Genomic DNA, 14,544 nt, shown 5'->3' on the forward strand with positions numbered 1-14,544 from the left:
CATAGGCGTTAAATCTTACTTGCCGAAGCTTCGCCAAGTAAGACCCCTAACCTTGGGCTAGCACAAGGACGTCCTCGATCATTGACAACACACACTCTGTTTGAGCATCGCCAACAGATACTATCCAATTCTGTAACAGGTAAAGCGGACATTGTCTATTGCAAATGACAGATGCACAATTGAACACCGAGGTCCACAGTTTTAGACAGGTATACATATTCTTGAGGCGATGTTCCATCACCTATTGAGCAAGTTTCATGTGTGTGATGACCAAAGCCCAATATAAATTCAGATGCATCACCTGAAGAGCAGCTGAGGCCAGGAGTGCTGCATGCTGCATGGATGTTATTACAGCAGGACCACCTTCACCCTTCAGAGTGGCTAAGACCTTGGGGGCAAATTCACCAGAGGGTGGAAACCCATATGGCTGGAACATAAAACACTGGAGGCATTAGCTTTCTGATGATGTTGACCAACTGGCTGACTGATAAGGCACTTACTTCTGTCTCCCATTACATGTGCCAAACAAAATTAGCTTTGTAAGCTGGTATCTGTGACCTGTGGCTTTGGTCGCATACCAACCAGATCACAGCGAATCGAGAAGTAGCAAACTCAAAGACATTTGCTGCAGTCTCAAATTGTAAATTCACTGATTTGATATGTATCAGCTGTTGAGGAGTCTGACATGGGTAAAGGGAGGACAAGTTCAAAATTTAATCAATGTGGATGCATTTATATATGAATCGGGCATTGGTCACTAATCCACTGTGGCAATTCCTCCCGTCCTAATGCAGATATGGTTTTGTGGACCCCTGTCACTTCATCCCCCCAGCCATACATTTTGTTCTTTCAAAGCTGTTTTGTGCTTGCTGTGATAGTTGGACGTAAATTTGAGCCTGGCGAGTTGCATGGCAACGATGGCTGGCCATGTCATTTGCATTGGCCTTCTGTATTTGGCGGATCCATTGTTGAGATTTGTATGTGAGAAAGTTGACTGTCCATGCCATTTCCAGACCAACCAGCAGCAATTCCTCTGCCCAACGATCATGCAGTGCCAATGTCCTCAGTCAATGGACATGGTCAACTGTAAAGTAAAGACATTAGCACCACAGTTACGGCAAAGTGCACACATTCATTCATCCAGTCACTGCTTGTGGAATCTCCCTGAACATTGATGGACCAAAACCACACTAATGTGTTATTGCATTGACCGCATGCGTTCGGGTCAGCCATGACCATGGTAGCTTTTAGATCGGCTTTTCCAACGGCCAATACTTGCTCAATAGGTTATCAGCCCCAAGATGCATGAGCTGCATGCAACATTTTGAGTAGATCTGTGTGTTTAGGTGAATGATTCTATCAAGCGAGTGCACCTGAGCCCATGTCCTGGTCGACCTGAGCTTGTGATTTTGCTGAGCGCACTGTGGTGCAGAAGAGAACAGCCTTATATTGGCTAAGTTCACCCTAATAACATGCAATGCATCATTTGCTTGACCTTCTCTCAATGATATCTTTTGCAGAACAAGGTTGGTGACACCCCACTTGGCACACTTCTCAATACAAATGTTGGACAGTAATGAAATCACCACAGTCTTGGGATTGAACTCAACTGGTATCTCATATCAGTCTTCATCATCTGGCCCATCAGAATTGTCGGACAATGTTGCCACAGAATCCTGGTCTGTGGAATCCAACATCATGGTCATGTCGTCCAACCAGTCATAGCCGTCAAATTCATCACCAGGAAATGTGACTGCCAGCCTAATAAATTGGTCAAGTTGGCCTTGTAATTTGTCTTGGTGTCAAGCTACAGCTAGCTTCTGGGTATCAGTCGGTTGCTTTCCGAGGTTCTTCACATCAATCAGGAGTGTCACTTGGGCCTCCTCAAGTGTAATTCTGGAAGCCAGCCAAGTTGCAGCACTGCGGTGAATGTCTCCAGCAGGCCATTGTGCCTGATGGTTCAAAAGGTGCAACTCTTGCTGTTTTCTTGTCAGTGCTTTTCCAGGCATCCACATCAGCATATTGGAACAAGACATTCAATTGCACAGACCTTTTCTCAATTGAACTTCATATATGTTCATGGAGCTGGGATTATGGAGTCAGTCATCTTGAGCTGCAGCAGCCTCTGCTCTCCATTTCAAAAGCATGTCATCATTGGTGGTCTCACTCAACCGGTTGAATGCATATTGGCTGTCTTTGACTCCCTGCACTGCCTCCTTGAATTTGCCTAAATGCATGTTGATTTTTCCACTCTGTAAAACAATATAACTTACTGATGCATATCATTTTCATAAAATTGCAATCGTTCATTTGAAAATCCAAACACTCCTTTCGGTAGGGGGTCGACATCCCTCTCGCCGACAGTGATATGATGTTCAAGGGTGCCCACAGGGTCTCCATGATTTTGCTGTCAATCCTGGCAACACCAGTGATGAAGTTGGATGTGTACCATACATAGCATTTATCTTGATGGTTATGGACATGCCAAAGCACAATGTAAAGAGTAAATCTCTGCTGGGCTCAGCAGAAATTGTACTACCTAGTCAACAATGTTTAGGTAGATCTTAGCACGACCTATGCTGCTATACTTGCAGAGCAAGTGCGTTTGATCCTAAAAGGATTGCTAATTGGTATTAGTAGTAAAAATGCATCAGTAATGCAAAGAACAGAATGTCTGATGCTACGAAACGATGTCCGAAGGTAATCTGATGATGTCTGAAGGTACTTATCCAATGTCTGAAGCCAAAGTGTGATGTCTGAGATTTCAGACTTTTGGACTTCACGATAATAGGTCGGAAACTTTATAATGAGTGTCGGATTGCGAGTAGTATGTGCGAGTATAACGAGTGACGGAGTATGAGGGTGAACGAATGGTAATATTTCGCAATGCAACTAAGAACTAAGAGAATATTCTGGGTGATCCGCAGAGTTGGGAAACTGCTCCTAACTACTGGATGATGATTGCTATGGGTCACTACAGAGTATTTTTAAGTAAGTACATAGAAATTTGGAATACTACAGGTGAAGATAGTAGCGATATATTTCGGGTCCGATGTCCTATGTAATAAGACACGAGGTGCTGCGGACATGTAATAACGCGGTCCAAATGTCAGAAAACATGCATGGGAATAACTACGCACCTAGTGAGGCTAGTTTGGATAGACAGGACACGGGATGGACAAGTGCGTGCGAAGTGTGATCAGCCGATGCGATGTCCGAAGGTCTGATGTGGAGTGGCTCGGACATGTGCGAAAGTGTGTCGGACATGTGTGCGTATGTTTTGGATGTTCACATGAGTATGAAAAATCGTGGTTCCAAGCCCAGCACTGCAACCATCACTCCACCAATGCCAGGAATTATGTCCATGCCCCATGGAAGGTCGAGATATGGTGATTGCTCAACCCGCTGGTTGAGATGTTTGTAGTATTGACAATTAATGTCATAGAATGTCAATGCCCAATCAATCCCATCAGTGTTATATTTCAGAGCTTGGCACAGCGCATAATCCATGTTCATCTGCCTTTTGCCAACCGACACATCAGTTCAACATTGACCAATTTTAGATTTGGGACTATCAGCAAACCTTTCCCCCTTCTGAAAGTCCACCATTAAATGTGGTACAAAAACCTGTGTCTCGTGCACACCCACCCACCTATCCCCATTGCCTCCAGTTTGTGGCGGGAGGCATTTGCCTGGTTAACCGCTCAGTGGTTGCTGCAATCTGACCTTTGTACAATGTCCTGTGCCTCGGCAAGATGCATTTTGTATTGGGCATTGCCGACCATAAAGCCCAAGCCATCGGTCAATGCCACTTCATCAGTGGGATTTGCTGGATACAAGTGCTCGGCCTTGAAATTACCATCCATGACCAAAGATCTGGAGTACAGCCATGCAGGGTCGGTGTAGAGCCTTGCATCCCCACAGGCACTTCCCTCTGAATTCTCCCACTTTCCCTACAAACTCCAGCTCTAATCCACAGGATATGTCTAGCGCATTAGTGCACTTATATTTTACTTTGCAGATTCTGCATGCAGCCACTTGCACCGCACGTCCGCCTTCGCATCATCCGCATAACCATCCATCTGTCCTCCCCATGTCCTTAGATGTTCATTGATGTGTTTTCACACTATATTCCAATTTTGACTCATTATTTCCATGGCTAAATACTCGGCTGCGCGCTACACGCGCAGCCGAGACCCTGTTACCTATTTTGCATACTATATTTAGCTTGTTTGGTTTATCACATTGGACCTGTATGCCTAGCAGCACTTAGCTACTTTACTTATACCCCTCTATTATTTATGTACTGGGCCGATTTTTCCGCCCACTTTCTCTGTGTCCTTAGATACAAGTAATTTTACTCATTGTTTGCAAGTGACTATCTAAAGTCGCGTGCTTCGGTCATCCACCTTCGCATTAGCATCAGCTTAGTTGGGGTGTTAACACTCATTTCACCTCATAACTCTCTAGTCTTGTTCACTTGTTTGCCTTTCGCCTTCACTCACGTGCGCTACCTTCGCATCGCACACCTCGCCCTTTGCCTTTCACACTTGTGTGTCTGCCTTTCGCACATCACATCTCTCTCGCCTTGCACTTCACGTGTCTATTAGACTTCATACTTTATTTGTTGTTTGGTTTCCCTTTACCAGTTAGCTGCCCTTGGGTTGATGTTTTCACTCGCACCCAGGACTAGCTGTGTTTGCTTAGCTTAGCACCAACTTACCACACAGTTTAGATTTCTCATCCTCATCAGACCCATTCTTGTCTGACAAATTGACATTTACCCCAGGCTGAGGACATGCAGGACGAAAGAGCATGAGCTCCCCTGCCTTTGGCTTTCTTTTCTCATGGTTGAACCGCTGCTTCACTTGTCTCCACTGCCTCCCCACCCTCATCAATTCTCTGTATCGGTCCTTTTGGCAATTGTAAGCAATGCAATGGAAAACATCAATGTCACCTACTGGAACCAGATGAGGAAACACGCTGGAAGTAATTCACCTTAATTTACTGTAATAGTTCATTGCTGAAGTCCCGCATTCTAGGTTGTCTAACAAGAAGTCATCCAGCACCGCAAATGTGAGTGCTGTCTTCAGTGAAGTGAAAGATGCAGGGAATAGGCCTGTTTGGAATAGTTGCATGTCAGGAGTCAGTGCATCAGTGCACCGACAGAATCTTATCATCAGGGAGTGCAGCCCCGATGTATCCACCACTGTGGTCATCCGAGGATCATTGACAAAAGGCACCCTAGGCCTTCAGTCGCATGGTCTCCTTCATCATCAGTGTCACACCACTCATCCGTCAATGTGGGGCAAGGCTTTCCCTCATGACCGAGGTGAATTTCCAGCCTGATCTTGGTCAAGGAAGTCTCTTTGAAGAACCCCCCAGTCCATTGACTGATTCGATGGAAAGGGATGCAACTATGAACCATCCGACAGCAATGAGTGCAGAAGAGCGGCTCACCCTTACAGCCATGACATTTGTAAACTCCATCCTTTGGACAGACAGAGCAAGTCCTGCTGGAAGGTGGGCCATCTCACTGAAGGAGCAAGTCTAAGTAGTCCTCGGTCTTGGCCTTCTACTCATATAGATAGTCATTTTGACTCTTGATACTAGGTTTCAGTAGATGGGACAAGGCAAGTAAATGATGAGCTTGTCATGGACTTGCAAAGCCGACAAGGCTCACTAAGGTTATAGTGGTCATGGTCACCCTCCACGCGAAGTCCTCTGGTGGAACCTTGCTTGGTAGGCAATTTTCTAGGGGATGAATGAACTGATGTTGTTCCATTGTAACATTGAGCTATGACAAATTGTCCTGTATCTCCTCTGGATGTTCTTTTGGCCTCTCATCAAACCAAAGAGGATGTCTTTGGAGAACTTCAGACTTTTGGCTTTGACTTGACCATGTATCAATGTTGTGTTGCGACTGTCTGGATGTCACGGTGTTGTTTGGAATACTATGCTTAGGCTTTGAGATAGTTTGGTGCTTGAATGCAACTGCCAAATGCAATGCATTGTATGTAATAGTTTATAGTCACTTTAGCAGGGAAATTCATATAGCAATGATGGTTAATGAGGATTGTATGTATGATATATCACAAGCTCTTCAGGGACCCCTGATTTTACTCAACACAATCATGCATCTATACCATTTGGCACTCAATGAATCTTGTAGCAGAGGCTCACTATTCAGCACCATCTAGCCCTTACATGCACTTATGACATGGATATGTAACTCGTGTGAAATGTTGCTTGTGCAACCTTTCCTTCTATTTTTTTTGTTCCATCAACCATATCTACACTCTTACACTCACCTTTTTAGGTCCTTTACTCCTAGACACCTACTGTGATATGACTTGAACAAAGATTAATACAGGAGATCAGCCCCAGCTGAATGACTGAGAGACCACCGCTCTGCAGTCCCATGTTGAGGATTGGGAGAAGGCTAGTGGGATAGAGTGAAGACACATATTTAAAGTGGCCGCCAGAGAGGCCAAAATGTTTGCTCCAAAGATGGACAAAGAGCTCTTGAAGCAACAAAAGGAGATAAGTGTTTCAGGTTTGATGTCAGACCATGCTGCATTACATTCACCTGGGCAGAAATACAAACAGAGACCAGGGGTACTAGAGATGCATTGCCAGTCATTCATCACTGGGCAACAAATAAGACAGGGCAGGACAGAGATGCATTGCCAGTTGTTCAAGATTGGGCTTCGAAGAAGACCAGGCACAATGGAGATGTATTGCCGGTGGTTTAAGACCAGGTGCCAAAGAAGACTGGGCGTACAAGAGATGCATCGCTGGTAGTTCAAGACCTGGTGCCAAAGAAGACTGGGCGTACAAGAGATGCATCGCTGGTAGTTCAAGACCGGGTGCCAAAGAAGACCGAGCATACAAAAAATACATTGCCAGTGGTTCAAGACTGGTCACTGATAAAGACAAAGGCAAGGAGACCTGTGGCTGGCTGTGTTACTGATGTACCAGCAAAGGGCACCAGAAGCAATGATGCCAATGCACTGGGCACCAGAATTCGGCAAAAGCCAAAGAAATATACTGACTATGTGTGGTTGATGATCATGCATGATTACAGTATTACAAGCTACATAGTCTGAAATGTAGATGATATACAATTCATAGCTACTTGCTCTTCTGTACCTCTACACTACTCACTAGAGGATTGTCTTTTGCTCATTCTACTTACTGCTAGCTCCAATACCACAAGTGGATCATCAATCTGCCTGAACATTTGCATTAGATGTTCAATCTTGGCAACATCTTTGCTGGCTGTGATAAATCGGTCACACGCATGTTTATATTTGCCAATCAATCCACTGTTGGCATGTAAAATTTCAACAGATGCCTCTCCTAGGTCATCCCCTGTCCAACAGTGGTCAATGTCATCATGCTCATAATGAGATAAATATGCACTTACCCATCAAAACATTGATATGTTCAAGCTTGATGGTGGCTTGGCGTCACAATTCAGTTTGGCCTCGCTCAGCAATAGAGATACCGGTGATTCCAAAGCTTCAGTGGAGGTATTCTGGCACTTTGCTTTACTGTTAGTTTCTGTGCTAAATGTTCAGTCCCAGTTAAGAAACATGTATTCTTGACCTACCTTGATTGCCTGAGTCAAGAGTTCGCACAGTTGTAAGACCATCCATACCACCATGTCCACCTGATGGCAAATCTCCCCAACACATGTCAAAATCACCTGGAAATCATAAGTCTTGATCGCCAGCAAACATTTCCAATCATTACCTTTGTAATCTGCTGCTGATGCAGATGGTCAGTCATCCCAACACAAGTCATATTAACTTTTTGTAGAGGGTACCATGACATCGATGGTTTCGACAGTTGTAGGCTCTGGTATCGCAGCCGACTCCACTGCTGTAACTTGGTCAGTCATCCCAATACAGGTTGTATTGACTTTGGCCAGGGTAAATGCTGGCGTCCCAGCACATGTCGTATACTAATGAGTAGATCAGATATGGGCAATGGTATGGCAGTGCTGGACTCACTATAATTACCGACTTTTCATTCGGCTGATGGTGTTGCAGTTGGTGGTGCTTCTACCATTAGCACCTGATCGTTCTGGACATCCCAGTATATGTCAAATACTGACATGTTCAACTATTAGGCAAGATCTTGTAAATAAAAATCTTACATTCATGGTCAAACTCTTTCTTGGCAGGTCCATTATTGAATTTGTCGCTGGATGGCATGGTTGAAGGCATGGATATCTTCCAAGTATTTTTGATCAGTTGTAGTTTGTAGATGGGAATTGTATAGAAAATTACAGGAATCCTGGTCTTTTGAAGTGATGGAGTCAGCCACAACTTTGGTGGCACCCACTGGTCCCACATGAGAAAAAAATTCTGGTCAGCTTTGATGTGCTTGTCCTGTATGCTTCAAGCTTTGTCAATTGAATTCTTGTGGGAACCCGTATTGTTTGCAATGGCCTTTGATAATTCTGTCCAGGGAGTGGGAATATGGGGGCATTGAGTGGATCATAATGCAAAACTGAACAACTATAGCCACAGCTCAGCTGATTCTGGCAGTGTTAGCAATGTCAACATTCCAGCGAATGCCAGCAGTGTGAATTGTGGCATCAACATTGTCATTGAATTTTTCAAGTTCGATCCACATCCACACAAAGTTATTCGTTATATAACTAAGTCAATGCTCACCTGCTCATTTCCAATCTTTCCAATACCTCCCCAATGCCCACCCAACATGAATCTGACACTGCTTTAGAACTCGCCGACCAGTCTTTGCACAGTTTGGTTGGCTGAGTCATGCATTTGGAAGCAGATGACCGGGTAGTTGTTGATGAGGGTCATGAGATTGCGTGGCTAGTGGTATGTTCTTTTTTCATCTTAATTGTTCTAATATGTTTATCTTTCAAAGTCTCAAGCACTCTAGCAGCATGGCAGGATGGCCTCGGACATTTCACCATTACTTCTATCTGCAGCCACCGAGGTCCAAGCGACCATGAACTAAGGACTTGCTCCGCAGTGGGACCATGTGCGAGACAATGATGTTCACATGAATCTTCATCCTTTCTTCCCAAAGATGGTCGGATATAGTGAGTAAGTACATATTACATGTTGTTACGACTTGGATGGTATCTGTTGGCGATGCTCAAACAGAGCATGTGTCGTCAACGGTCGAGGACGTCCTTGGGCTAGCCCAAGGTTAGGGGTCTTACTTGGCGAGGCTTTGGCAAGTAAGATTTGACGCCTATGTCCAAATCAGGTAGCTTATGTCAAGCGGGTGCTAGACGATGAGCTGTATCTGCCAAGGCTTACGACACCCGAAGGTTAATCGTAAGATTGTCGTTAATTAGAAGGACGGAAGTCCGACTAGTTAACAGGGGCTTTGCTCGTCGACGAAGTCGATGAGTAAAGATTGAGACTAAGGACTTATCCGCGAAGAGCAGATAAGAAGATAGAATATAGACTGCTGGCTAGGCAGAAAGGATCACTCTGGTGAGAGTAGGAGGTCAAGAACCAAGTAGATTCAAGTTAGGGAATATGTTACATGGTAGCAAGTTTATATAGAGGACAGGGAGCGTATTAGTGGATGATAACTCGTACTACCAAGAGAAGTAAACGGTAAAGGGCATAACCATAAAAGGAAGGCACGTTCAAGGTGAGACACGGGTGAATCCTGAATGTGCAGATAAGAAAGTAAGTCAAAGATCAGAATAAGAAGTGAAACGCGCAGGGGCACGATCGTGCAACTGCGGAGCTAAATATAAGTAGCATGTGTGACTGCGCACTGAGTCATAGATCAAGAAAGGGAAAAAGGTAAAGGGGATGTGTCGTGCATCATATCATAGGTTACCGTCCTGACGGTAAGAGCAGAGGGACTGTCCACAGGATCAGTCAGGTGGTGGAACGGAGCATGGATATGCTTCGTCAGCGAATGGATCCGGCCAGATGTACTGGCTCTGCTGAAGCGACAGGTAGAGAGCGAAAGGGAATGTGAGGATGACAAGGATGACAAAGGTAAGGTCGGGGTAAGGGTATGATGCGAGGGCTGATACGAGGAGGATTAGGAGAAAAATGGTAGGGGCCCAAGCGTCTAGATGTTCTTGTAACACATGTCATTATTACTGAACATTTTCACAGCACAATTAGAGCCTGCTCCTGCTCCTGCTCCTGCTCCTGCTCCTGCTCCTGCTCCTGCTCCTGCTCCTGCTCCTGCTCCTGCTCCTGCTCCTGCTCCTGCTCCTGCTCCTGAACCTAAACATGTACCAGCACCAGTATCTCCCAAAGTAATGTTGGTTCTGCCAATCAATACACTTGCTGGCCGGATGACCAACAAGGGCAAATGGCCTGACCACAGATCTCACAGATTAAGAGAAGATGACTCAGATGCTGAGACCAGCAGGAAGAAATGCAAGGTTCTCAAGTGAATCTCCAAAGCCATTATCTCCGATATGGAGAATGAGGATGATCAACCAACAGGGACCATTGTGATTAGACAGGTGCGTCTTGCCTTTATCATCTTCAACTCACCACTCACATTCACTTAGCCAACTAGGATGGGTGCATCTTTGCCCGCAGTGCCAACAAAGTCCAAGGTAAGTATGATGGCGACATTAGCCAATCTTATTGCTAACTTTTTGTCAGGATGCAACCAAAGAGGTAAAACAGGTGAGATTTACCTTAGATGTCTTTGATAAACACTCAACTAGCTTCAGGTGGAAGTGAGGACTAAGATTGGCCGAGTGCAGCCAAAGACGAAAGGAAAGGGAAAGGAGAAGGTCAAGAAAATTACCAAGCCAGAACAGGTGTGTTTGGGCAACTTCATTTCAGTGACCAATTACTTACCATCTCATAGTACATACCTGGCTGTCAGAGATGTGACAGCAAGCCTTGTTTGGTTGTCATTGGATGCAAGGGGCAGGTAATCAAGTCCTGCTTCAAGTGCCACATCATGAAGGTCCAATGTGACTGACCAGAATCGGTTGATGATGTTGGTCCTGCATCAACTCGTCAGATGCCAAAGTCACATCCCTAGGCCAAAAAGCCCATCTCTATAACCACCAGAGCAGCCATGCATCAGTTTCAACCAACACTGATCTTGGTGTCTGAGGATGCTATGGATGATACTGGTCAGTAAGTTTCTGGTTCATGATGACAATATTTAGACCTATCTTTCTTTCAGATCAGGTTGTCCAAGGTAATGATGACACTGATATGCCCGATGTCACTGACCTCCAGCAGGAGACTGATATCGCTACCAAGATGGTGATTGAGCCTGAGGTGAAGGATCAACACACAGCAGGCCAGTCTGGAGCTATTGCTTTGGTTGATGACTTTCCAGCTGACCATTGGCAGGAGGAAACCAATGTCATCCCCTTGCCCATTTATCCAGCAATGCCTGCCACTGATCGCCCTTCTTCAACACCTGCACCATCCAACACTCATGAACATGTCCTTGCCCTTGCTGCTCAGGTCACTGCCATGGAAATGGCCAACCGGAATGCTGTTGCCAGGGTCAATGCGATGGAACAGGACTTCAACTCACGTATCTCCTCCATGCGTCTCAAACTTTTGGTGATGCAGCTCAATGTCAGCACCACGGTAACATTGGTCAATGGACTTGTCAGCATGGTAGAGAAGCTTCGGCAGAAGTCATTCCAAATCCATTGTTCCAACCACCGACAATGAGCTATGGCAATAGTTCCTCTGCCACAGTATTTGGCATGAGGTACTTGAACAGTATTTTTGGCCCTTTGGTTCCTCCCATCCCACAGTCGGCCAATATCGGTCAACAGTCAGCATATGGCCCATCCGCTTGTCTTGACATACAGGGCACCACATTCACTAGTGGACAAGCATCTTCCGCATCTAAACTCGCTGGTCCCTCATCCACTCCTGCTGCTGTTGGACCCCATTGCCCTGCCACATCACCTGTTTCTACCATGTGCCCCCTTCCCTAATCATCTGCAGATTATAGTTGTACCATGGAATTTATCACACATCATGATTTGGTTGACTCAATGCTCCAGTAGATCATTCAGTTGTGAATAAATAAACTTTGGCGTGAATTCCATGTATATTGATTAATTCAATTGTTGAGTATGTTAGCTATATATTATATTTTACCAGGAACATTTTGACCTGAGATAATCTTGTAAAAATAAAAGCCAGTCACTTATGACCGACAAGTGGCCGTTACATATCAGTGTAGAATTTCGGCCAATCTATACATATCACCAGCAACTATTGACCAACCACCTCATCCAGCATATTCATATTTGGCCAAGGTGGTCCTGAAATATATACATCGTGTAAGATTGTCCATGAATACCGACACATTGACCAATTAGTATCCATAACTCATTTATATGCTTAGAATGTCGGCCCATCTGTATATATCATTACCACTGCCCACTCAGCCCATCTGTTTGGATCTGGTATATATTTCATCTGCTACCTACCAATGTCAATAGAAAAGTGTACACTATACACCATGGGCCCACTGTTGGTATCACATACACACTTGAGGCCAGCCCACCGGTTGCTATCAGATATATGCTTGAGACCGTCCTATCTGCTCATATCAGGTACACATTTTATACACTAATCACCAAAGTACATAAAAAAGTGTACACTTATCTACTATACCCTAAATCACATACTATGGGCCCACTGTGGGTATCACATACGTACTTCACCAGCCCACCTGTTGGTATTGGATATGCACTTGAGATCGGCCCATCTGCTTATATCAGGTACATAATTTATACACTAACCACCAAAGTCAATGAAAAAGTGTACACTTATTGACTATACCACATACTATGGGCCTACTGTTGGTATCACATACACACTTGACATTGGCCCACCTGTATTTAACACAACAATACATTGATGGATCCACATGGGCTGGCCTGTGTAGAACAGGGATATTTCAACCTTGGCTGTATGTATTATACAAGGATAAAGTGACTGCAGTATGTGAAAGAGTCGTGGGAAAAAATTACGAAGCTCTAAGTCAAAGAGCTTGAAAGACCAGTTCTTGCTGATGATAATAATCTGTGATTGCCAGTCGCATAACTTCAAGAGTCTGGACCTCCACCAAAGTTAGTGTTTGGGGATTGTGAAGAACATGTATCAGAAGTGGAATATATGAATGTGAGGTCTTCTTGAACTGAAAAGTAGTCAGCAATCCTAGCCAAATACAGTTGTAATATTAACAGTTTACCTGTTTGGTTCCATAGGGAATGAAAATGATTTCGCCAGCTTTAAAATAGAAGTTAGGAAGGCAAGCTGGCTTTGACTAATAAACAAACATTCACAGTCACTTGCCTAAGCCACAGCTCATTTTAAAACATGCTAACACTCACTTTAGAAATCGTCTGAGCCTTAGGCCTGCTGTGAGATTGAGAAGCAGACTTTAGTCCTTGGTTGGCTTCGCTATTTGCCTTCCTAGCATCATCTATTTGGCTGCTGGTCTGTCATTTGCACTTTGGAGTCATATGAAAAATTAAAGAGAAAAAAGAAAGATAAACAAGTGATTGGTGACAGAAGAGACAGTAGTAAAATTTAAGTGAGCTGTAGATTCTTGTGGTATGAAAGTGCTCAGTCATGACCAAATTCAACCACATCACCTGTCATGTGATCTGTGGCTGTAAATACTGTACACTTAAAACTTAATATTGTCAATTTCAAGCCAGTCTCCTTGCTTGTATATTGAGAGTTTAGGTACTATAATTGTAGTTAGCTATTAGAGCTATTGTGATACCCAATACTACTGGTATCACTATCTGTGTCACTACTAGATCCAACATCAGTATTGGTAAGCTTCAAAAGCCTGAACATAACACCAAGTGCTCGACACCATTTTATTGCCCTAGGTTGCCAAATAAAATCAGGCAAGGAGATGCATAATTCCTTGGTCCTCTGTCGTCCCGACCGAAGAATTTCATGAGAGAGATATACATCATCATCTCATTCATGTAGAAAAACACCAAATCCTTCTGGAATGTGCCCTGCCTCTCGTACTTGAGCAAGAGCTTGATGAAAAGTGTGAAGAGTAGCAGAGTTGAATGGACTGGCATGCTTTGGAACATGAACAGGCTTATATGGAAATGAGCATCATGATCAGCAGCAATAGCTGAGGAAGCTTTTGTAGATCTTCTGTTTTGACACCTGGATCCTCAAAATCATTGATGTCTTCCCACTCCTCCTCTGATTCTTTGTCATCTGTTTCTCCATCAGTAGATCCAGAAGCTGAGTATACCTCATCTGAGGGGTGACCTGCTCCAGTTTGATGGGGTGCACGATGTAGAAAGCTGATCTCTGCTGGGCTCAGCAGAAATTGTACTACCTAGACAACCAAATATTTAGGTAGATCTTAGCACGACCTAGTCTGCTATACTTGCAGCACAAGTGCATTTGATCCTAAAGGGATTGCTAATTGGTATTAGTAGTAAAAATGTGTCAGTAATGCAAATAACAAAATGTCTGATGCTGCGAAACGATGTCTGAAGGTAATCTGATGATGTCTGAAGGTACTTATCCATGT

General features: G+C 44.3%; 4 protein-coding genes across 4 annotated transcripts; 1 reads left to right on the forward strand and 3 right to left on the reverse strand.

The window, feature by feature from the left end:
* Nucleotides 1-815: 815 nt before the first annotated feature.
* Nucleotides 816-1,251, reverse strand: EDB93DRAFT_1097115 (uncharacterized protein; the record flags this gene model as incomplete). The annotated part of the gene is made up of 2 exons (XM_041446851.1): nt 816-1,062; nt 1,100-1,251. Coding segments are annotated over 2 exons (399 nt in total), but the record flags the coding sequence as incomplete, so codon positions are not given.
* A 3,964-nt stretch (nt 1,252-5,215) lies between these two features.
* EDB93DRAFT_1097114 (uncharacterized protein) lies at nt 5,216-5,482 on the reverse strand (the record flags this gene model as incomplete). Its single annotated transcript, XM_041446850.1, has 1 exon — nt 5,216-5,482. A coding segment is annotated over one exon (267 nt), but the record flags the coding sequence as incomplete, so codon positions are not given.
* A 1,431-nt stretch (nt 5,483-6,913) lies between these two features.
* On the reverse strand, nt 6,914-8,222 carry EDB93DRAFT_1109665 (uncharacterized protein; the record flags this gene model as incomplete). The annotated part of the gene is made up of 8 exons (XM_041447998.1): nt 6,914-7,054; nt 7,199-7,374; nt 7,430-7,465; nt 7,616-7,711; nt 7,816-7,969; nt 8,019-8,042; nt 8,083-8,117; nt 8,165-8,222. The coding sequence occupies 8 exons, from the start codon at nt 8,220-8,222 to the stop codon at nt 6,914-6,916; spliced, it is 720 nt and encodes a 239-aa protein (XP_041300763.1).
* Nucleotides 8,223-8,795: 573 nt separating this feature from the next.
* On the forward strand, nt 8,796-11,681 carry EDB93DRAFT_1109666 (uncharacterized protein; the record flags this gene model as incomplete). The annotated part of the gene is made up of 10 exons (XM_041447999.1): nt 8,796-8,858; nt 9,073-9,085; nt 10,134-10,408; nt 10,451-10,492; nt 10,541-10,588; nt 10,638-10,661; nt 10,709-10,798; nt 10,849-10,914; nt 11,029-11,126; nt 11,159-11,681. 10 exons carry the CDS (start codon nt 8,796-8,798, stop codon nt 11,679-11,681), a joined length of 1,242 nt encoding a protein of 413 aa, XP_041300764.1.
* Nucleotides 11,682-14,544: the final 2,863 nt, after the last annotated feature.

This window comes from Suillus bovinus (genome assembly GCF_016758785.1).
Source record: "Suillus bovinus strain UH-Sbo-P2 chromosome Unknown EDB93scaffold_190, whole genome shotgun sequence".
NCBI lineage: Eukaryota > Fungi > Basidiomycota > Agaricomycetes > Boletales > Suillaceae > Suillus > Suillus bovinus.